This window comes from Ammospiza caudacuta, chromosome 5 (genome assembly GCF_027887145.1).
Source record: "Ammospiza caudacuta isolate bAmmCau1 chromosome 5, bAmmCau1.pri, whole genome shotgun sequence".
In the NCBI taxonomy this organism is placed as follows: Eukaryota; Metazoa; Chordata; class Aves; order Passeriformes; family Passerellidae; genus Ammospiza; species Ammospiza caudacuta.
Window position 1 is genome coordinate 49587241 of NC_080597.1, and position 16509 is coordinate 49603749.

Genomic DNA, 16509 nt, shown 5'->3' on the forward strand with positions numbered 1-16509 from the left:
TTCACGTTAAATGTTAAAATGGCATTCTGTAAAACAGACTTGTATTTGGAAGGATATTCTGATAGAGAGTGTATTCATTCCTGCAGCTCTCGAGATTCATGATGACAGACGATTATGAAGCCAGAGGACTATGTTTTTGTTCACAAAAATCAAGGCTGGTCTCCATGGCCAGCCAGGGAGCTTGGAGATACTCAGATTGGCCACTGGCAGCTGCAATCAGAGTGGTTTCATAGCTCCAATGGATGGTGTGATTCCCCTCAGGAAACTGGTAGATTTCCCAGCCTAACAAGGAGTAAAGAACCAGTTTTGTGACTTGACGAGTCACTGCATAGAGTCTAGAGAGACAGTAGCTGTCACAAATTACTGATGCCCCATTACACACCAAGCTGCATTTGGTTGATTCGATTACTCATCAGAAGGGCAAAGAAATGTCTGGCTGTCCTAGAATTACTTCAAGCAATGCAATGTCAGATACTGACAGATCACAACTGACCACAATTTTTTTCCCAGTGTACTGTTAGTTACACTGTTAGTGTAACTAACATTTATATTACTGTTAGTAATATAAATTTATATTACTGTTAGTAATATAAAATCTCAATATGGCAAAAAATATGTTTGGTAAAAGATTCTAACAGGGAATAAACAAATTCAATGGGTTCTGTGAAAGCACATCACAGAATATCACCGTTTACTCATAACACTATACACAACCCAAATTCATCCAAAGCAAAAGTTTGACAAGAACTTTGCAGTGGAAGGTCACAATGGTAAAGTGATTGCAGAGGTCCCAACATGTAATGTCAGTGCCTAGTAGGAGTTGATAGACAGACTTGTTCAAGAATTTCTACCAGAACTGGAGGTTTGTATGAAAATGTCACCATGCAAATGAAATTGTTTTGCAAAGAGCAAGTGGTTTTTCTGACAGGAAATATTTGGTATCCAAGATAAAATTTTGGCTAAAACAGTAAACAAGATGCCATATATCAGCTGAAAGTAGCTAGCAGTGCAGCAGTTAGCACATTTAACCTGGGAAACTGAGGCTTGGCTCACTGCCTGGAAAGAAGAGTCACATCTAAAAGGCTGGTAAAAATCCTGTTGCAAAGCTCCCTTCCCCCCAACCCTGGAGTTATTTCACTTGGTGTAAATAATTAAATGCTTATAAGATCAAATATTTGTAATCTGATCTGTCATTTTCCAGAGAATTGACTTAATTATTCTGTCAGTGTCTGTGTCCCAATGAATATTTCATTGATATACAGGGAAGAGCTTTACTATGAGCTATCACCTACTCATTGACCCAGTGTCAAGGCTGAAGGGGAGGTCAGGAGAAAACAGACTAAATTCACATTCAGGCCCCCAGTGTGGACCAAGCATTGAGGCATTTGAAGTCAAAGAAGCTCCCTGGTTCCCAGAAAAGAGAAGGCTCTCATAGTCTTTCTCCCTCTCCAAAGAAAAATGCCACAGGCTCTCCTTCTGACCAATTCAGAATGGGGAAAAAATTGTAAGTGACAAAGTTCTGTGGGTGGAAAAACAGTTTCTTCCCAGCTGCATAAATCCAGAAGCCAGGAGAAGCTGAATTTTATTTCTTTGGCTCCACATAGGTGTGCATACTGGCAGATCATCTGATCCAGGAGTGGGTACTTACACCTTTCACAACAACGTACATCTGAGAAGACCACTTGATGAAACTGTAGGGTATGTTTGCCACAGTCACACAGCCTACAGAACATATGGGCAGGTAAAAGTCAGGATAGGAGCAAGCTGAGACTATGCTAACAATAGCTTATTTGTCTCCATTAACAAAACAAATGCTGAGCTGTGCGCTGTCGGTGCAAGAGAAATACACTCACATTAACAAAACACCTGTTGTTTATTTAAACATGTCTTCCATCTTGTTTTGCAAGCTCTGCTGCAAGGCTGGCTCATACATTGCATCCCAAAAGGATCAACAAGTCCAGCTCTAAAGTTAAATCCCCCATATGGGGATTTAACCCATGACCTTGATGTTATTAGCATCAGTAAAAAAAAAACTGACATGAAGTTTAACATCATAAATTCCAAACACTTCAGAATTAAGGAAATTAATTGAAGGAAAGCAATATTACTCTGAGAGTTCGGAGAAAAGGAGAAATGTGCACTTATCACACCCTATTAAATTGTTTATTAACTTGATATACTGGGTCCAAGCATGTATTGTTCTCTTTTTCCTTACATAGTGTGCCAGAGATCACAGCATTTGGAGAAAGAACTCTATCAAAGCCTTTGACTCCATTTTACAGCACACTGTTTCATTCTCTATTAATAAAAAAGTATACCTAGAAAAATTTCAAATTATATGTTTAGTAGTGGTCGTACCTGCTCCACCTCATTGGCTGTGTACTGCATCGCTTCATTATGCTGCTCTTCCAACATTTCCAAGTTTAACTCTTCTAAGAACTCATTCCTTTCATCATCCAGCCACCCCTCCTCCAGCTGCAAAGAATACATCAGTATGTTATTTTGTGTTAGCAAGGACACATGCTAAAATAGAGTAAACCCAAATGGCAATGCTTGACTAGTTCTTTTTATTCTAATGATTCTCTTCAGAAAGCCAGGCAGTAGGAGTTCAAGTTCACGTCTCAAAAAAAAATAGAAAAGAAAAAGGATAAAAAGATGGGATTCATGTCTTTTATCCTTTCGTAAAACAGTATGACTGATTTTCTCTCATAATGAAGGAGACTGCACAGCACAGACATTATTTCCTTTCAAAAGGTATGAAAGGCACAGCGCACAGTCCTGAAGCTGTCATGTTCATTACTACTGAGAGACCCTGCATGGCAAGAATGGCAGTGTCACTAATAGGGCCAGGAGGCAACTGGGCTCTTCTCTCTAACAGCCTCCATTCCAGCCCTGCTGCCACCACCTCAATGGAAACCTTATGCTGCATTTCTGTCACTATCTTCCCATTGATCTTCCAGGTAAACAAATAAACAGAACAGGGTGATAGAAAGATGAGGTGACTTGAAGGGAGGCAATTTTAGTTCTCCCGGTGTGTCTGGAAACAAGGTTTATCTGTTTGCTTGGTTTTTTTCTTGCCAAGTATAAAATAGTACATTGACATTTGGTGAACACAGTGTTGCAAAAGGACAGGAGGGGATGCCATGTTTTCTGTCAAGTACATATCTCTCTTGAACCCATTTCACACCCTTCACATCTTTCAAAACTGATAAAACAGGCACCTTGGTCTAAAATGCTGTTCTTTCAATTTTGTTCATTATGCTCATGTGTGCACATGAGCATAATGATCCTTTGTACCTGCAATCCCTTGCCAGATGGCACACTGCATCAAAAAGAAAAACACTGGTCAGTGGCACTCTTGGCTATAATGACAGGATTGTAGCAGAAGGCAACACTGATTGTTTTGTCATTGATGAAGGAACCACAGGACAATGGTGACAAAAACATGCTAAAAGGAAAAGCCTCAGCATAAGACAATTACAAGAATACCAAGTACTCATGTCCCAAGATAGCAAGAGAAATGTAGCACAGGCCAACTCCTAGAGCAGAATTACCACTGCCTCCAAGCCAGGATATGTGTGGTCACAGATATCAGTCAGAAAAGTTACACTAAACTAGTAGCACCAGCAGCAGCAGCAGTAGTTGTAGTTCAAAGCTACACAAGGAGTGACTGATGCTGTGCAGTATTTCTAATGGAATACTGGTAGAACATCACTGTTTCCTTAATAAACTCTGATGTGGTTTTGCCCATGTCAACAAATTCAGTTCTCTTATAAAGAAGCCTTTCATCATTTCCTCTGGTAAAGCCAGCCACTTACAGTTTGGGATTAGGAGGAGACTTTCTTCTTTAAGGACATATAATTTTTATGTTTGTCCTCAATGGGACTTTCAAACTGTTCTGTGAAACATCTGGTAGTTTTGTTTACTTGTCTTGTTTACTTTTTTCACCCCAAGGAAAGCATGAGCACAGCCTTCCTCTGATGTAAAGGACACAGTTTAATTCACATCAGGTGAGAAAATTGCACAGATGAACAACTTTGGGGGATGAAGGATGAATCTCACTTGGGCAAATCTGCTCATTTGATTGTGGCAGTCCCATTATATAAGTAATAAGAACACTTATGTTATGTTACTGCTTTTGAAAGAAAACTAATACATGCCTTAGCATACACGTGCATTACTTACACTGTGTACACATTCACACATGAGAATGCCTGTGTGTGGTGTAATCCTCTGGTGCTCTGTTTCAAAACTTCATAGTTCACTGCACATACATGCGGTCAGAGGGGTTTTCTTCTCTGTTACTGAGGGAATGTGCTCAGCAGTTACCCTTCAAGGCTGCAGCACTGCCATTACAATTTTCTATGTAGAAATGAAAGCCTGCCTAATGCTGCTGGCTTTTGGCAAGTCAAAGCAACACAACTAGCAGAAATCAGCTGACAGCCTGATCTCTGACCTACTCCAGCTTTTTCATCAGTTTTGTATGAGTATGTGCTTAAAACACATAAACTGAACACAAAAATCCAGCACCAAAGGCCCAAACCTAAACCAAACCCCACTTATTATTTTAAGGTGTATTCGTGTGGAAAGCTACATTGGTACACATAAGTAACTCCTTATATTAATCTTGTCATATTGACTCCTAATTTCATGTTGACCAGTCTAAACAAATACAGAGACTGAACTTTCTCTGGGCGTGTATTTTTTATAGTGGGTGAGTTTCTGTACCCTAGAGAAAAACAGAATCTGAATGAAAAACAGTGAGAATAATATTGAAAAATCTCTTTCAAAATTTCAGCAACTGAGAACTATAATTTTGCAGTATAAAGTGAGGCACACCTATTTTTGCTGTACTTTGTCAGTGGTTTTATAAGAATTGTTTAGTTTCCTGAAAAACATAAAGGATATGAATGTTGACATTGTGACTCTTTTATAACTACAGTATTTAAGTAGAGATTCCAAGTGGCACTGAATCACATTTTAATTTAATTTATACAGAATATGCAGCTAGTGAGACTGAAAATATCAGAACAATAGCATGAGAGACAAATGGCACCTTAACCAACTCTGAATTGTGTGCAAATAGAACAGTGACAATATAATGTCCTTTGGCTTTGCAAAGGCCTACAAATAGAATATAAAGGGATATAAAACCAGCAGTCTTCTACCACTATACCCCTTCTTTATCTGATAATCAATCTAACATCTGTTCCCTTCAATGATATTAAAAATTCTTGGAATAGCAAGATTCTTGGTATTGGCATAATTTTATTTTTAAAATCATAAAAATATTTCTAAAATGCTTTTGAAAATGCATCTCCCAAAATGAAGGCACATATTTGTGACCAGGGTGCTGTTATAACAATTAGATTTCCATTTGCTGAAAGAGACTGTGGAGAAAGTCCCATAATTTATACATACATTAATAGTTTACATGCCTGGTTATAACCACACAGCATAAAACAACCCCTCAGAAATTACAAGCTACTGCTTTGTGTAAGTTCATATAAATTATAAACTTCATATAAAAGATAAAACTGATAAACGTTAAGTATGGGAAATTTATCCCCTGAACAAAGCAGAATCCTCTAATGAGTAATGCATAGTTCTCAAGTTCTACTTCATATTTTACTAGTATCATATTGGTGCTGCCAGCTTTATTTATATACCTGCTCACTCTGCTGGAAAAAAACTTGTTTAGTTTGGGGAAAACATGCCCTAGTAATATCATATTATTTTCTTTGTTGGATAAAAAAAGAGCAAAGCTCCGCAATTAACTGTTTGCTCCTTTTGTCAGTGACTTTGGCATTCCCATTTCTTGGCAGCTCATTACTTGCAGTGACAGTGAATGCATGGTATAACCCAGGTTCTGGCTCAGTGCATCTGTTTAGTCTAACCTGCATCTCTGGCCTCGCCACCAGCAACACAATTTTCCTGCATTCTTCACTGGAGAGCAACGCCACTGCCTCTTCCCTATTCTGGACATCTTGGCCATTTATCTAGGAAACAAATGAAAGTGGCACATTAGTTTCTATTTCCACAAAGCAACACACAATAAAGGGCAGATATCAGCTCATTTGTGCTGAATGTATGGACAATGAAAATTGCGCAATGGGCTCATCTTCAGCCCCTCGGTGGTAAGTGCCTTCACTCAATTATGCGCTTACTGTAAGAACTGTATTGATTGTTGAAGGATGGTGGACATCAGAGGAAGCAGTTATGTTCATAAATGTCCAACCTGCGCCCTGGCAACATACATCTAGCAACACAATTAACCAGCCCCTGACAGGTGACGTTCATCTTTCTCCGTTCAGAGTAATGGAAGTGTCACTCTGAGATAATAGTGCTGGTGGAAGAAGACTGGTAATGCTACAGCTGAAATCAGTCACACTGAATGCTGGTAGAGAGCCAATTAGAGAGCTACAGTATTATCTCTCACCAGGCAATACTTTCAGGTCACTGCTTGTTGCTGCTCCATTTAATCATTTCATATTTGTGAGGACAGCTTAGTAGCTGCTACCACACAAAACATATGTATCCCCCTTACAAGGGGATAATCAAAATAAAAGTGGTTCTTCAATAAAACTCGTCTTTTCTTGCTACCTTTCTTCTATTCTGTAACCCCATTAAAACAACAACATCAATGACTACATGGTAACAAACACAATTTTCATTGTCCAAAAACCATTTCTGAAGGAATCAAATAGAAATCTTATTTCCCACAAGAATTCAGTTTTGTCCAATTCACAGCACAAGAAGTGGATTATTCTCATTGTGGCAACAAAACCTCCAAAATTCGGTCTATTTGAAAGAGAGTGAAAACAAAACTGGATGGTAGAAATACCTGAATATTTTTAGTGGGAAAAAATCTAATGGTTTGATTTCAAAGTAGAATTTGTAATTTCATTTCCATTTCTAGTCCATTTGAACTTGTAGTTGAAAATCAAAGAGAAAGTTGCATTTTTGTACATATGTTTGGTCTGAAAGCCCTGATTCAAAAGCATAGCTTTAATCCAGATTAAACGAAATCCCTGATCACCTAACTGACAGTGAGCAAAATGTCTGAGACTCTTCAAAGCTTACATGATGGGATAGTTGTGGTCTGTGGGAGACCAGGTAACACGGAGCTGCCCTAAGAAGAAAAGCAGAGATGCAGCCACAGAGAGGCTTGGGAGCAGATTTGCAGCCTGTAACAAAACATCCCCAGACATGGTGGCTCCTCCAATAACTCCTATCAGCTGAGTAGCTGCTCGCCATGTCCCCAGAGGAGGCAGCCGGGCTGTCCCCACACTACCTGAAGGTGGCCACCCCATCCCGGATGCACTGTCATTCAGCCTGCCCCATGGGCTGTGCTCAGCCTGCAGGTTCTCAGCTAAAAATATCAGAAGTTCAAGCAACTACCACGAGGACTGCCCTCTTAAAACTTTCCCTTGACATTGTAACATTTTATTTAAAATACTCAGGCAGTTTTCAGATGCTTAGACTGTAAAGACTGGTGGTTTCTGAGAATGAAAAGGGGGCAGTTGCAGCCTCAAAAATGAGACAAAACCTGCTGTCATTTTGTGAGGAATACACATAACAACATTCCCCCCATAGCCTTAACCAATGCTGCCTGCCACCCACAGAAAACACCCCTGTGCTCAAGGATCTGTATCTCTCCCAGCTTCAATGTAATCCACCCCTAATGGCACCGTCACCTTCTATTTCTCTGAGCTATCTCATCAATAAGAGGAGATAGAGGGTCAATGTGTTTTCAGATATGAAAGTAAACCCCACATAACTCTCCGGGTGTTAACTTTAATGATAAAATTCATAGCAATATATCAGCACTGACATTAAAGTAATGCTCCAGTCCACAAGAGGATGCCAGAATTATCTATGTTTTCTCTCACCCCTGGAGTCTTTACTCAAAATTGAAATGAATTGAATTTCATTAGGAACTGGAGAACATTTGCCTGAACTGCTGTAGGCTGTCCACCCAGGAATTTTACGAAAAGGAAAGGAGTGGAAAGTTTCAGCAAAGATATTTCATGCAGAAATGAAAAGATTGGAAGGAAGGAACAGATTGATCTAGTGAAAATCTGGAAGCTCATCTGCTTAAATTAATGAAGGGCAATTATGGAACATGTTACCAAAAACCAACCTGTCATCACCAGGAGTTTCTTGTGGGGCTTCAGTGAAAAAAGGCAAAAATACAAGGCAAATCAACTTGGAACTGGAATTAAAATGCTACAATACAGCAAAAAGTTTCTAGTCAAGTGATTTTTGGTAGCTGTTTCACAATTTTGCACAGTGGTGAAAAATGCACTAACCATTGCTGGTTGAAAATGGAAACCCACTGCCATTCTCGCTGTTTCCCTCACTGTACAGGTGCCCTGCCCTGTGCAGCAGCCAGCCACCCACTGATAACTGTAACACACAAACCTATGCTGTAATGCACAAACCTATCTTTGGGGTAGCTCTTTAAGTAAGTGGATCAACAGAAACAAAGGGAGAAAAAAAAAGCCAAGGTGGTGGATTAGAAAATAATTCAGAAAAGCAATGTATTAATGGGGAAGGAAATCAAATATTAACAAAAACCTAATGAACCCCCTCCTTAAGTTTGTTCAAGATCATCCTTCTCTAAACAACACATTTTTTGTGTGAAAACTTATTATCTATGCATACCATAAAAGAGTTTTACTCAAATTTATGCAATTGGTTAATGATCAGCATGTCTTTGACACTTATATTTATGTCTGCAGGATTCTGTTTAGAATTTGACACTGAGATGAACATAGTGGAAATGAGATTTTCTAATAAATATGGAAAAAAAAAGACATGGGATGTAAGTGCATGAGCCAGAACGAGTTTGTCAGTCTCATTTTTCAGTACACACACTCTAGCTCCCAGCTATTGTGTTAAAAAACAGACGGACATGGATTTTCTCATCGATCACAGTAACAAAGAGAACCATCTTCCCTCATTAACAGTCCACTGAGAAGATGGCACTGCATGTTTGTCTGAAGAAAGAGTTTAAGGAAGAGTCTCTCATCACATACTTGCAAAATGCGGTCTCCTTCACGGATCCGTCCATCTCTGGCAGCAATGCTGTTTGGATCAACCTGCACAGGACAACAACCAGGAACTGAACATGAAAAGACTTTTATGGGAAATTTTAAGAGCTGCACAATTGCAAGAGTTGAAAAAGTATAATTTTGAAACAGTACAGAGGCAATCTGAAGTTTCCTTTAGAGTAACAAAAATGAAGGAGTTCTTTAAAGGATCATATATGAGCCTGTTTCAGAAAAAAGCCTCAAGACAGAAAGGGTTGGGAACATATGATTTTCAAATTAATGCTTTGCCACTGTCGGGCATTAACCTTCAGCTGTCAGAGCATTAAAAATCAATGAAACACCCTTTTCTCTGGAAGTTCACTATGGACTGAGAAGCTTCTGCAGCAGTTGATACCTCTATACAAATGGGCCTGTCTTTGGGCATGATCCTTTTTCTTCCATGGAAACATTTACTATTAAATTATTATCTTAGTAATCAATCTGTTCACAAGGAAACATCAAAAAAACCCGAAGGATCCATATTGTATGGATCACTCACAGGTCCTGTAAATCATGCCTAGTCTGAACCAGTTAAATATAAGTTAATTTAACCTAAACAGATATTTAGGGCTCCAGTGATAGTTTATCAAAGACACTACAGCTCATCCCTGAGTAATGACCTACTGTTTGTTGCAGGACAATTCAATCTATCACCTTTCACTTGATGGTTATCTTAAAACATTTATTTTGCCTCATCATGATATAAGTTCTTTTTTCAAACCAAAATTTTGTGTTGGGCATTGAGTTTGCGGGATACATGTTCTATGTGCTAGATACTATTTTCTTCTTTTGCATTGTCATAAAAAAAACAATGAATCCGAAGTCCTTAATTAAGTACAAAAGATAATATCAATACATTCACTTTCAAAGGTCTGAGAAAATTTTATCATGCAGGATAAACAGAACATTTCAGATATAAACCTGGAATGTCTTAAGAGATTCCTGAACTTGCTTTGCCCTCACAAGGTCAAACGACAGCTTATACAACTGGTGGAAGATATATTTGTAGGTAATTTATATTAATTCCTCATTCTTGTTCCAAGGCTTTGCTTTTCAGCTTATTTAACATTGCTACTGGCCTCTTTATGTGTAATCTTGCCTTCATCCCATTCGTCAATAGATATGAGAATTCTGTATTTTGTGATCCTCTCCATCCATGAGCTCCACTAAGAATTTAGAATCACAGAATGTCTCAAGGTGGAATTGACCCATATGGCCCCCATTAAATCCAACAACTTCCTCCTCAAAGGACTACCTAAAAAACCTCACCATATGACTAAAAGTTTTGTCTAGTTGCTCCTTTAACTGTGACAGGCTTGGTGCTGTAACCACACCCTTGCACAGCCTTATTCCAGGAACAAACTCCCCTTTTAGTGAAGAACCTTTCCTTAATGTCAAAATTTGGTTCAACATGTCAAAAAAGTGACCACGTGGGATCACAGCTCATGCAGAATAATCAGCAGTGACCTTGGACTCAGAAGAGTTTTGTTTTACACAGAGAAAAAAAACATCTTTGAATGACTGGAGACTCAAACTGAGATGGTGCACTTGGAAGTCTTGTGGACTGACCGTGTGAAATGCTAACAATCTGTGCTGGTGCCAAGTTTTCTGAGTGGAGCCAGTGAAAACCTGAGCACTCATCCCACTTCAATACTTAGAATTCTATATTTTGGTTTTCTAGCATATTATTAATATCTCAAGCTACTCCCTCTACCCATCTCTGGTATGTCTGTGTGTACCACAATTGTAAAAAACACAAAAATAATACATTAATGATTGACCACTTTTAGTATTACTGAGGCTGTGGCAGAGGGAGAATGCAAGCAGGGTTGTCGAGAAGGCACTTTTCTCCTCAAAAGCTCTGCCTGATCTCTATCATAAGGGCACATTTATTTTAAGATTCAGACCATTCTCAGACTGCTTTACTAACTACAATGTTGTAGTTCAAGGCACTTACACTAAAGAAGCCCACTAGTAATTATTACTCTGCTTGGGCAACATGATTTGAGCTGATAATCTAAATTAATTGAGAGTGACACGAGCTGGTCTATGACCAACACTTCTGTGCTCCTGTCTAAGAGCACTTTGCCGTTGATTCCCTGGCATGTGTAGTCCTCCATGAACCTCTCCCATGCTGCTCCCAGGGCCATGTCCTTACCTCACTGACATAGATTCCCATGTCTTCCTCATCATCAGTTCTGTAGCAGACAGTCAGCCCCAGCTTCTCCTGGCTGCCAATGCGGCACAGCTCCACCTCCTACAAGAAAATTCACAGGCTTTTGTGGCGGCTCTTGCCAAGGGTGGAAAGAACTGCACAGCACAAGGGAGCACCAAGCTGCTGAGATATTCATGGGGTATGACCTACTCCTCTGCTCAATCTTGGGACACAATGTTACGGGTAGATCTTTAAGGGAGAAATTATTCCATGAATTAAGAAGGAAATCCCAGTACAATGCAAGTTCAAGCTATACAGAAACTGTTTGGTGAGACATGCCAAACTTTGAGAAATATAGCTGTGCATTGATTTTGCAGGTCTTTGACTTTTGGGTAATAGAAGCTGAGTTATAATAGATTACATAGTCCTTCTAGTCACATCACAATAGCTGATTTATAGCATGTAAGACAGACTGGATACCATCAATCAATCCATCACAGAAGTGCCACTCCCTTCTGACAGCAATCCAAGCCATAAAGCAGAAGTACAGGCTTCCATTAATGGCATAATTCCTTCCCTGGCCAGTGTACTGGTGCTTCATTGCAGAAGCTGTTAGATAACAGAAAGATGCTTCAAGGAATCTCCTGTGGAGCTAAACAGCAGTGGCATCTTCCTCAATTGTGAGATGATGCAGAAAACATATTTTTAGTGCCAGATGTCCCAGCAGTGCCATCTCATGAAAAGTGCAAGTTTTTGGGCAGATGATAGAGTGATAACTATTACATACACCAATCTGAGTTAAGCATCTTTAGAGTTTCATAGGGGAACCATTCACAAAAAGGCAAAGCTGCACTTGGTTTGAACACTGTGAAACAGATTGTTGTAATAAAGCAGGATGAACCTAATAACACAGAGTATTAGCTTGGTTTCAAGTAGGAAACTTTGGTTGGTGTTTGTACATAAAGACAGTCTTCAGGTCACATTTGGACCCTGACAACTTCTGCTTCTGTGGCTATGCAATAAAAGGAGGGAGACCAACCTTTGCTTCAGTTCTCAGATACAGAATTCTCTGTGATACAAAGCCTGTTCCCCCCCATTCCCAGACATGTCATACAGACTAATCCACAAAAAGGCACTGGGTGCACAGCAGTGAGGATCCACTACTGAATCCAGTAAGGTGTAGGGCCCAGTTGTCAAAAAAGCACAACTTACAGAAAAACGTGTACTTCACACACATGGGTTAGCCAACGAGCCTCGTGATGTTTTCATTTCAGCTGAAGATCTTTTACAAAGTGCACTGCTATGGCTTGCTCCCCTACTCCCTCATGAGAATTCAAATCTACACAGGTTCACTACCTACACAAACCCTAGAAGCTTCTCTCTGGACTTTGGATACTCAGTGTCTTCATTAAAACAAATAAAATGTAGAAAAAACTCATGAAATCTGTAGTATTTAGATTTTCTTACATATGGCGGGAGTTCTACATAGGGTGGTAAGGAGTGGAATTATTCATCTGTACACATTACACATTGGGTTTGAAAGAAGAAACACAGAAGCATGTTTTATTAGGGAAGAGAATAGCAGTGACCTGATTTTGGCATTGGGAGCAAAAGGATGTATACTGGAAGGAGGCCTATTCAAAACCCAGAGTAATTGATGCTTCCAGAGGGAAAGACCACTTGACTAGAACTGTAATATTAGGGAGAAATTACAGCAACAAAATGGCTTCAATTACAGCAACAAGGTATACTTTTAAGGAATAAAGAAGTTTGTGGTTCCTTGGAGGCCTATAAGGAAACCTAAATACACCATAAAGGACTGAAACTGGGACCTTTAAATCAAGGCAAACAGGGAGCTGAGCACAAGCTTAAATCCATTAACTTTCATTGTCCTGCTGGCACAACCTCTTGTATCTCCAAGCTGAGGGTGCACAGGGGCCCCAAGGACTGCTCTGAACACAATTTCTTCAGATGTGAATGACCTTAAAATTCTCATAGATGTTTCGACTCAAAATACTGCTACAAAACTACCAATATTTCAGGCTGAATTCTCTTAGAGTGCTGGCTCAATGAGCAGAAAAAATCAACCATTTAGGGAATGAAAGAGCAAAGGAATATGAGGATGAGCCTAGAGGCTTCATCCTGTGTGTACAAGAGATTTGCCAAAACCAGCTCAGGGAAGCAGCTGATGACAAGTAACAGTGACTAATGTCCTCTGGCTGTGCTGCAATAGCCCTGGCTGCACACAGTACCTGAGCTACCACAGCTCTCATTTCTCTGCCCAGTAACAGATCTGAGAGCTGAGGTTAGTACTTGGTAGTCCTGGACTATCTCTTTCCTAAATGATTATATGGGGTGTATTCTGATGACTGCACATGGCTGTGGCTGCAGAGAAGCTGTAGGTACCTATAACTGAGATCCTGGCACTTAATAATAAAGTCCCCAACAACCATTTTTTGTTTTTCAGTATAGATGCCATACTCAAGTACATACTCAAGTGATATCTCATTCAGCATGAGGGAGAAGGTGAGTAAGGTCTGTTGCTTTGCACTGGAGGTCATTCCCGATAACTTCCTTTGGCCCATAGCTCATCTGCACTACTAACCTCATGGCATCTCTTTTTTTTACAGGAAATACTATTCTTCCTGGTCACAAGCAAACAAACCAGAGTTGAAACATATTTTAGGAAAATTTAAAACCACTTTGCATGAAATAGCAAATCATCTCTCAGAGCAAAAGCCCACTAATCTGCTAAGTCTGAGTAATAAGCATGTATGAAACAATTTCAATGGAACAGCAGCAAGTGAAACACTAGAGACTAGAGAACTATCACAGTCAAATACATTTGACATAGTATTTTGCAATAGATGCTTTATAGCGCTGTGGAGTTTTTCTCCTCACAACTGGTTTTCAACAGAAGAAACAGTAGGTTTGGCAGCAGTAATGAATTTGCAAATAATTTCCTTCTCTGAAATCTTTTTTGATATATGCATGCATGTGCGCGCACACACACACACAGCTGCTTTCTCTTTGGGTTTTCTCTGTGTGCATGTAGGGACTGAACTGCCAGTCTTCAAGACTCAGCATTTTCAAAATCTATGAGAAATGGTATTTGGACATTCATGAATAGTGCTGACAGACAGATGGTGGGAGGAGAGGGACTGAAGCTCAGGAAGAGCTCAGGAGATGACAGCCTTCCCCTCTTTGGGCACACTGCGGGCAGCACCTCTCAACACTTTGAAGAGTACTTTGCTGCCAAGTGACAGAAATCAATGCCAAATGGCTAAATCTTCACCTTGTTGCTTTTTTTTCTCTGAGTGACCAGAACAAAAATTCAGTGCATTTTCACAGTAAAGACAATACTTTAAAGTGTTTTGCCATAAATTATTTGGTTAAAAGACAGACATGGAAATCAGAGTAAGGACTATCCCTTCTTGAAAGACTGGGATGCAAATTTACAAAGTAGCCAATTTCTGCAGACATAGAAAAGTCAGAAAAGAGATGCAGATCATGTAGGATTGAAATTTCCCTACCATCTCAAATTTATTGCACTTTACAAAAAAAAAAAACCAAAAAGGAATATCTTGCCTCGTAAGACAGATTTTTTTGCAGAGTTCCAGAAGTTTTCTGCTTTTAAGTCCCTATTCCCTGTTTGATTGTAACTGCTTTCTTATAGTCACCTCATACAACTTTTTGTGACTTGTTTTCCTTATCTATAAGCAGAAAAACACTACCAGAGTAGCAGCACATTAAAGAATAAATGATTGCAGAGCATTTGAAAAACACTGTAGGAATACTATAAATATTCTACATCCTTCTAAAAACTCCCCATCTGCCTTTCCAGCAATTGCTGAACCCATTCAAATGACTAAGACAGACTATCAAAACTGTCACAGCTACTGAGCTTTCCTCATCCATGCAGTATCCAGAGTAGTGGGTCCAATGAACTCTGCCACTAGAAGGGGCAGCATCAAATCCAAACATAACAGTATTTTTCCTAAATGGACATTGTGTGATCAGTTGACCTTAAACTCTTCATTACAATGAGAATATTTCCTTGTCATTGAGACAAAAAACAAATTAATAGTCAAAAAACAAATTAATTTTAATTAGTGTTACTCCTCAGTGTAACAGAACCTGTTACTCAAAGTTTATATTTTTGTGACATGGCAAGACAGAAGATCCTAAACATTTTCAGTTTGTGATACAGTCAACTATTTTAATTCTGAGCATTAACTAGAATCTATTCATTCTATTTAGCTCCATTGTCTTTAGAGGAAAAGATCAGTATAGTCTAGCCTATAAAACCAAAAGACTCTTTCCTCTTTCTTCCCTCTCCAGTTCAAACAACACTCCTAAATAGAGGGGAAGAAAAAAAGACAGGAGTGAGAAGGGAAACTTTGCTGTTTACAAGTATGAAAAAACCAGGTTTTAAATTAAGAGCCAGCGCAGCAGGACACACAGAGGCTTTAGAAAAGGAAATCACCACAGCATACTGCAGAAGGATTCCTACTCCATCAGCAGAAAGAAAAAGTGCTGCCAATCTGAAAAACTCCTTGTGTGGTGAAACAAACAATGCAGTTCAGTGATGCTTTATCTTAATTCTAAAATGTTTGAAATATGGCTGTCAAGTTCAATTTACAAAGCCCACAGTAATGTAATGGTGTTTTAAGGCAAAAGAATTCCAACAGACGCACTCTATGGACATGTCTGCGGGTTCAGCAATTTTTCTGTATCAGTGAAGGATTACTGGTACCTTTTGGACCAAACCCAGATTATAATTCTTACTAGCTGATATTATTGCAATATCAAGGTTCAGCTTACAGGTTTTTTGATTATGTCCTTGTTTACCTGTAAAGCAGTGTCTTGTGTCAGGCAAGTTATTCTGTGCCACAGCCCTTTCAGAAGAAATCAAGGCTTACTGAATGGAACAAGGGGCCCAATATCTGATGATCCAAAGCGGAGAAGCATAGTGTCTAGTGCACATTTTAAGAAAAAACAACACCAAAATAATAAAGCAAAATAAGAAAAAGAATAGTTACTTGTGTCTTTGCTTTTCCTTGTTACCTGTAGCAATTGCTGACAAGCTGCTTTTACTGTTCATCTTGCTAATGGTATAATTGACAGAATGAGTAATTGAATGAAGGAAGCACAAAAGGCCGAGATCAGAGTACTTACAGAATAGCTCAATAAGGAATTAACTGAGAAAGTGCATTAAAGTCAGACTTATTTTAATAAATTAGTTACACTGAAAAAAAA

The 16509-nt window shown here is 39.2% G+C and overlaps 1 protein-coding gene across 1 annotated transcript in view; it reads right to left on the minus strand.

Annotated features, from left to right (window-relative positions):
- PDZRN4 (PDZ domain containing ring finger 4) overlaps nt 1-16509 on the minus strand; it is a 228546-nt gene that overhangs the window by 5568 nt on the left and 206469 nt on the right. The window contains exons 6-9 of the mRNA XM_058805361.1: nt 11254-11352; nt 9042-9104; nt 5898-5999; nt 2359-2475 (exon numbers count right to left, since the gene is read on the minus strand). Coding sequence (XP_058661344.1) covers nt 2359-2475; nt 5898-5999; nt 9042-9104; nt 11254-11352 — 381 coding nt within the window. The remainder of the gene's footprint in view (nt 1-2358; nt 2476-5897; nt 6000-9041; nt 9105-11253; nt 11353-16509) is intronic.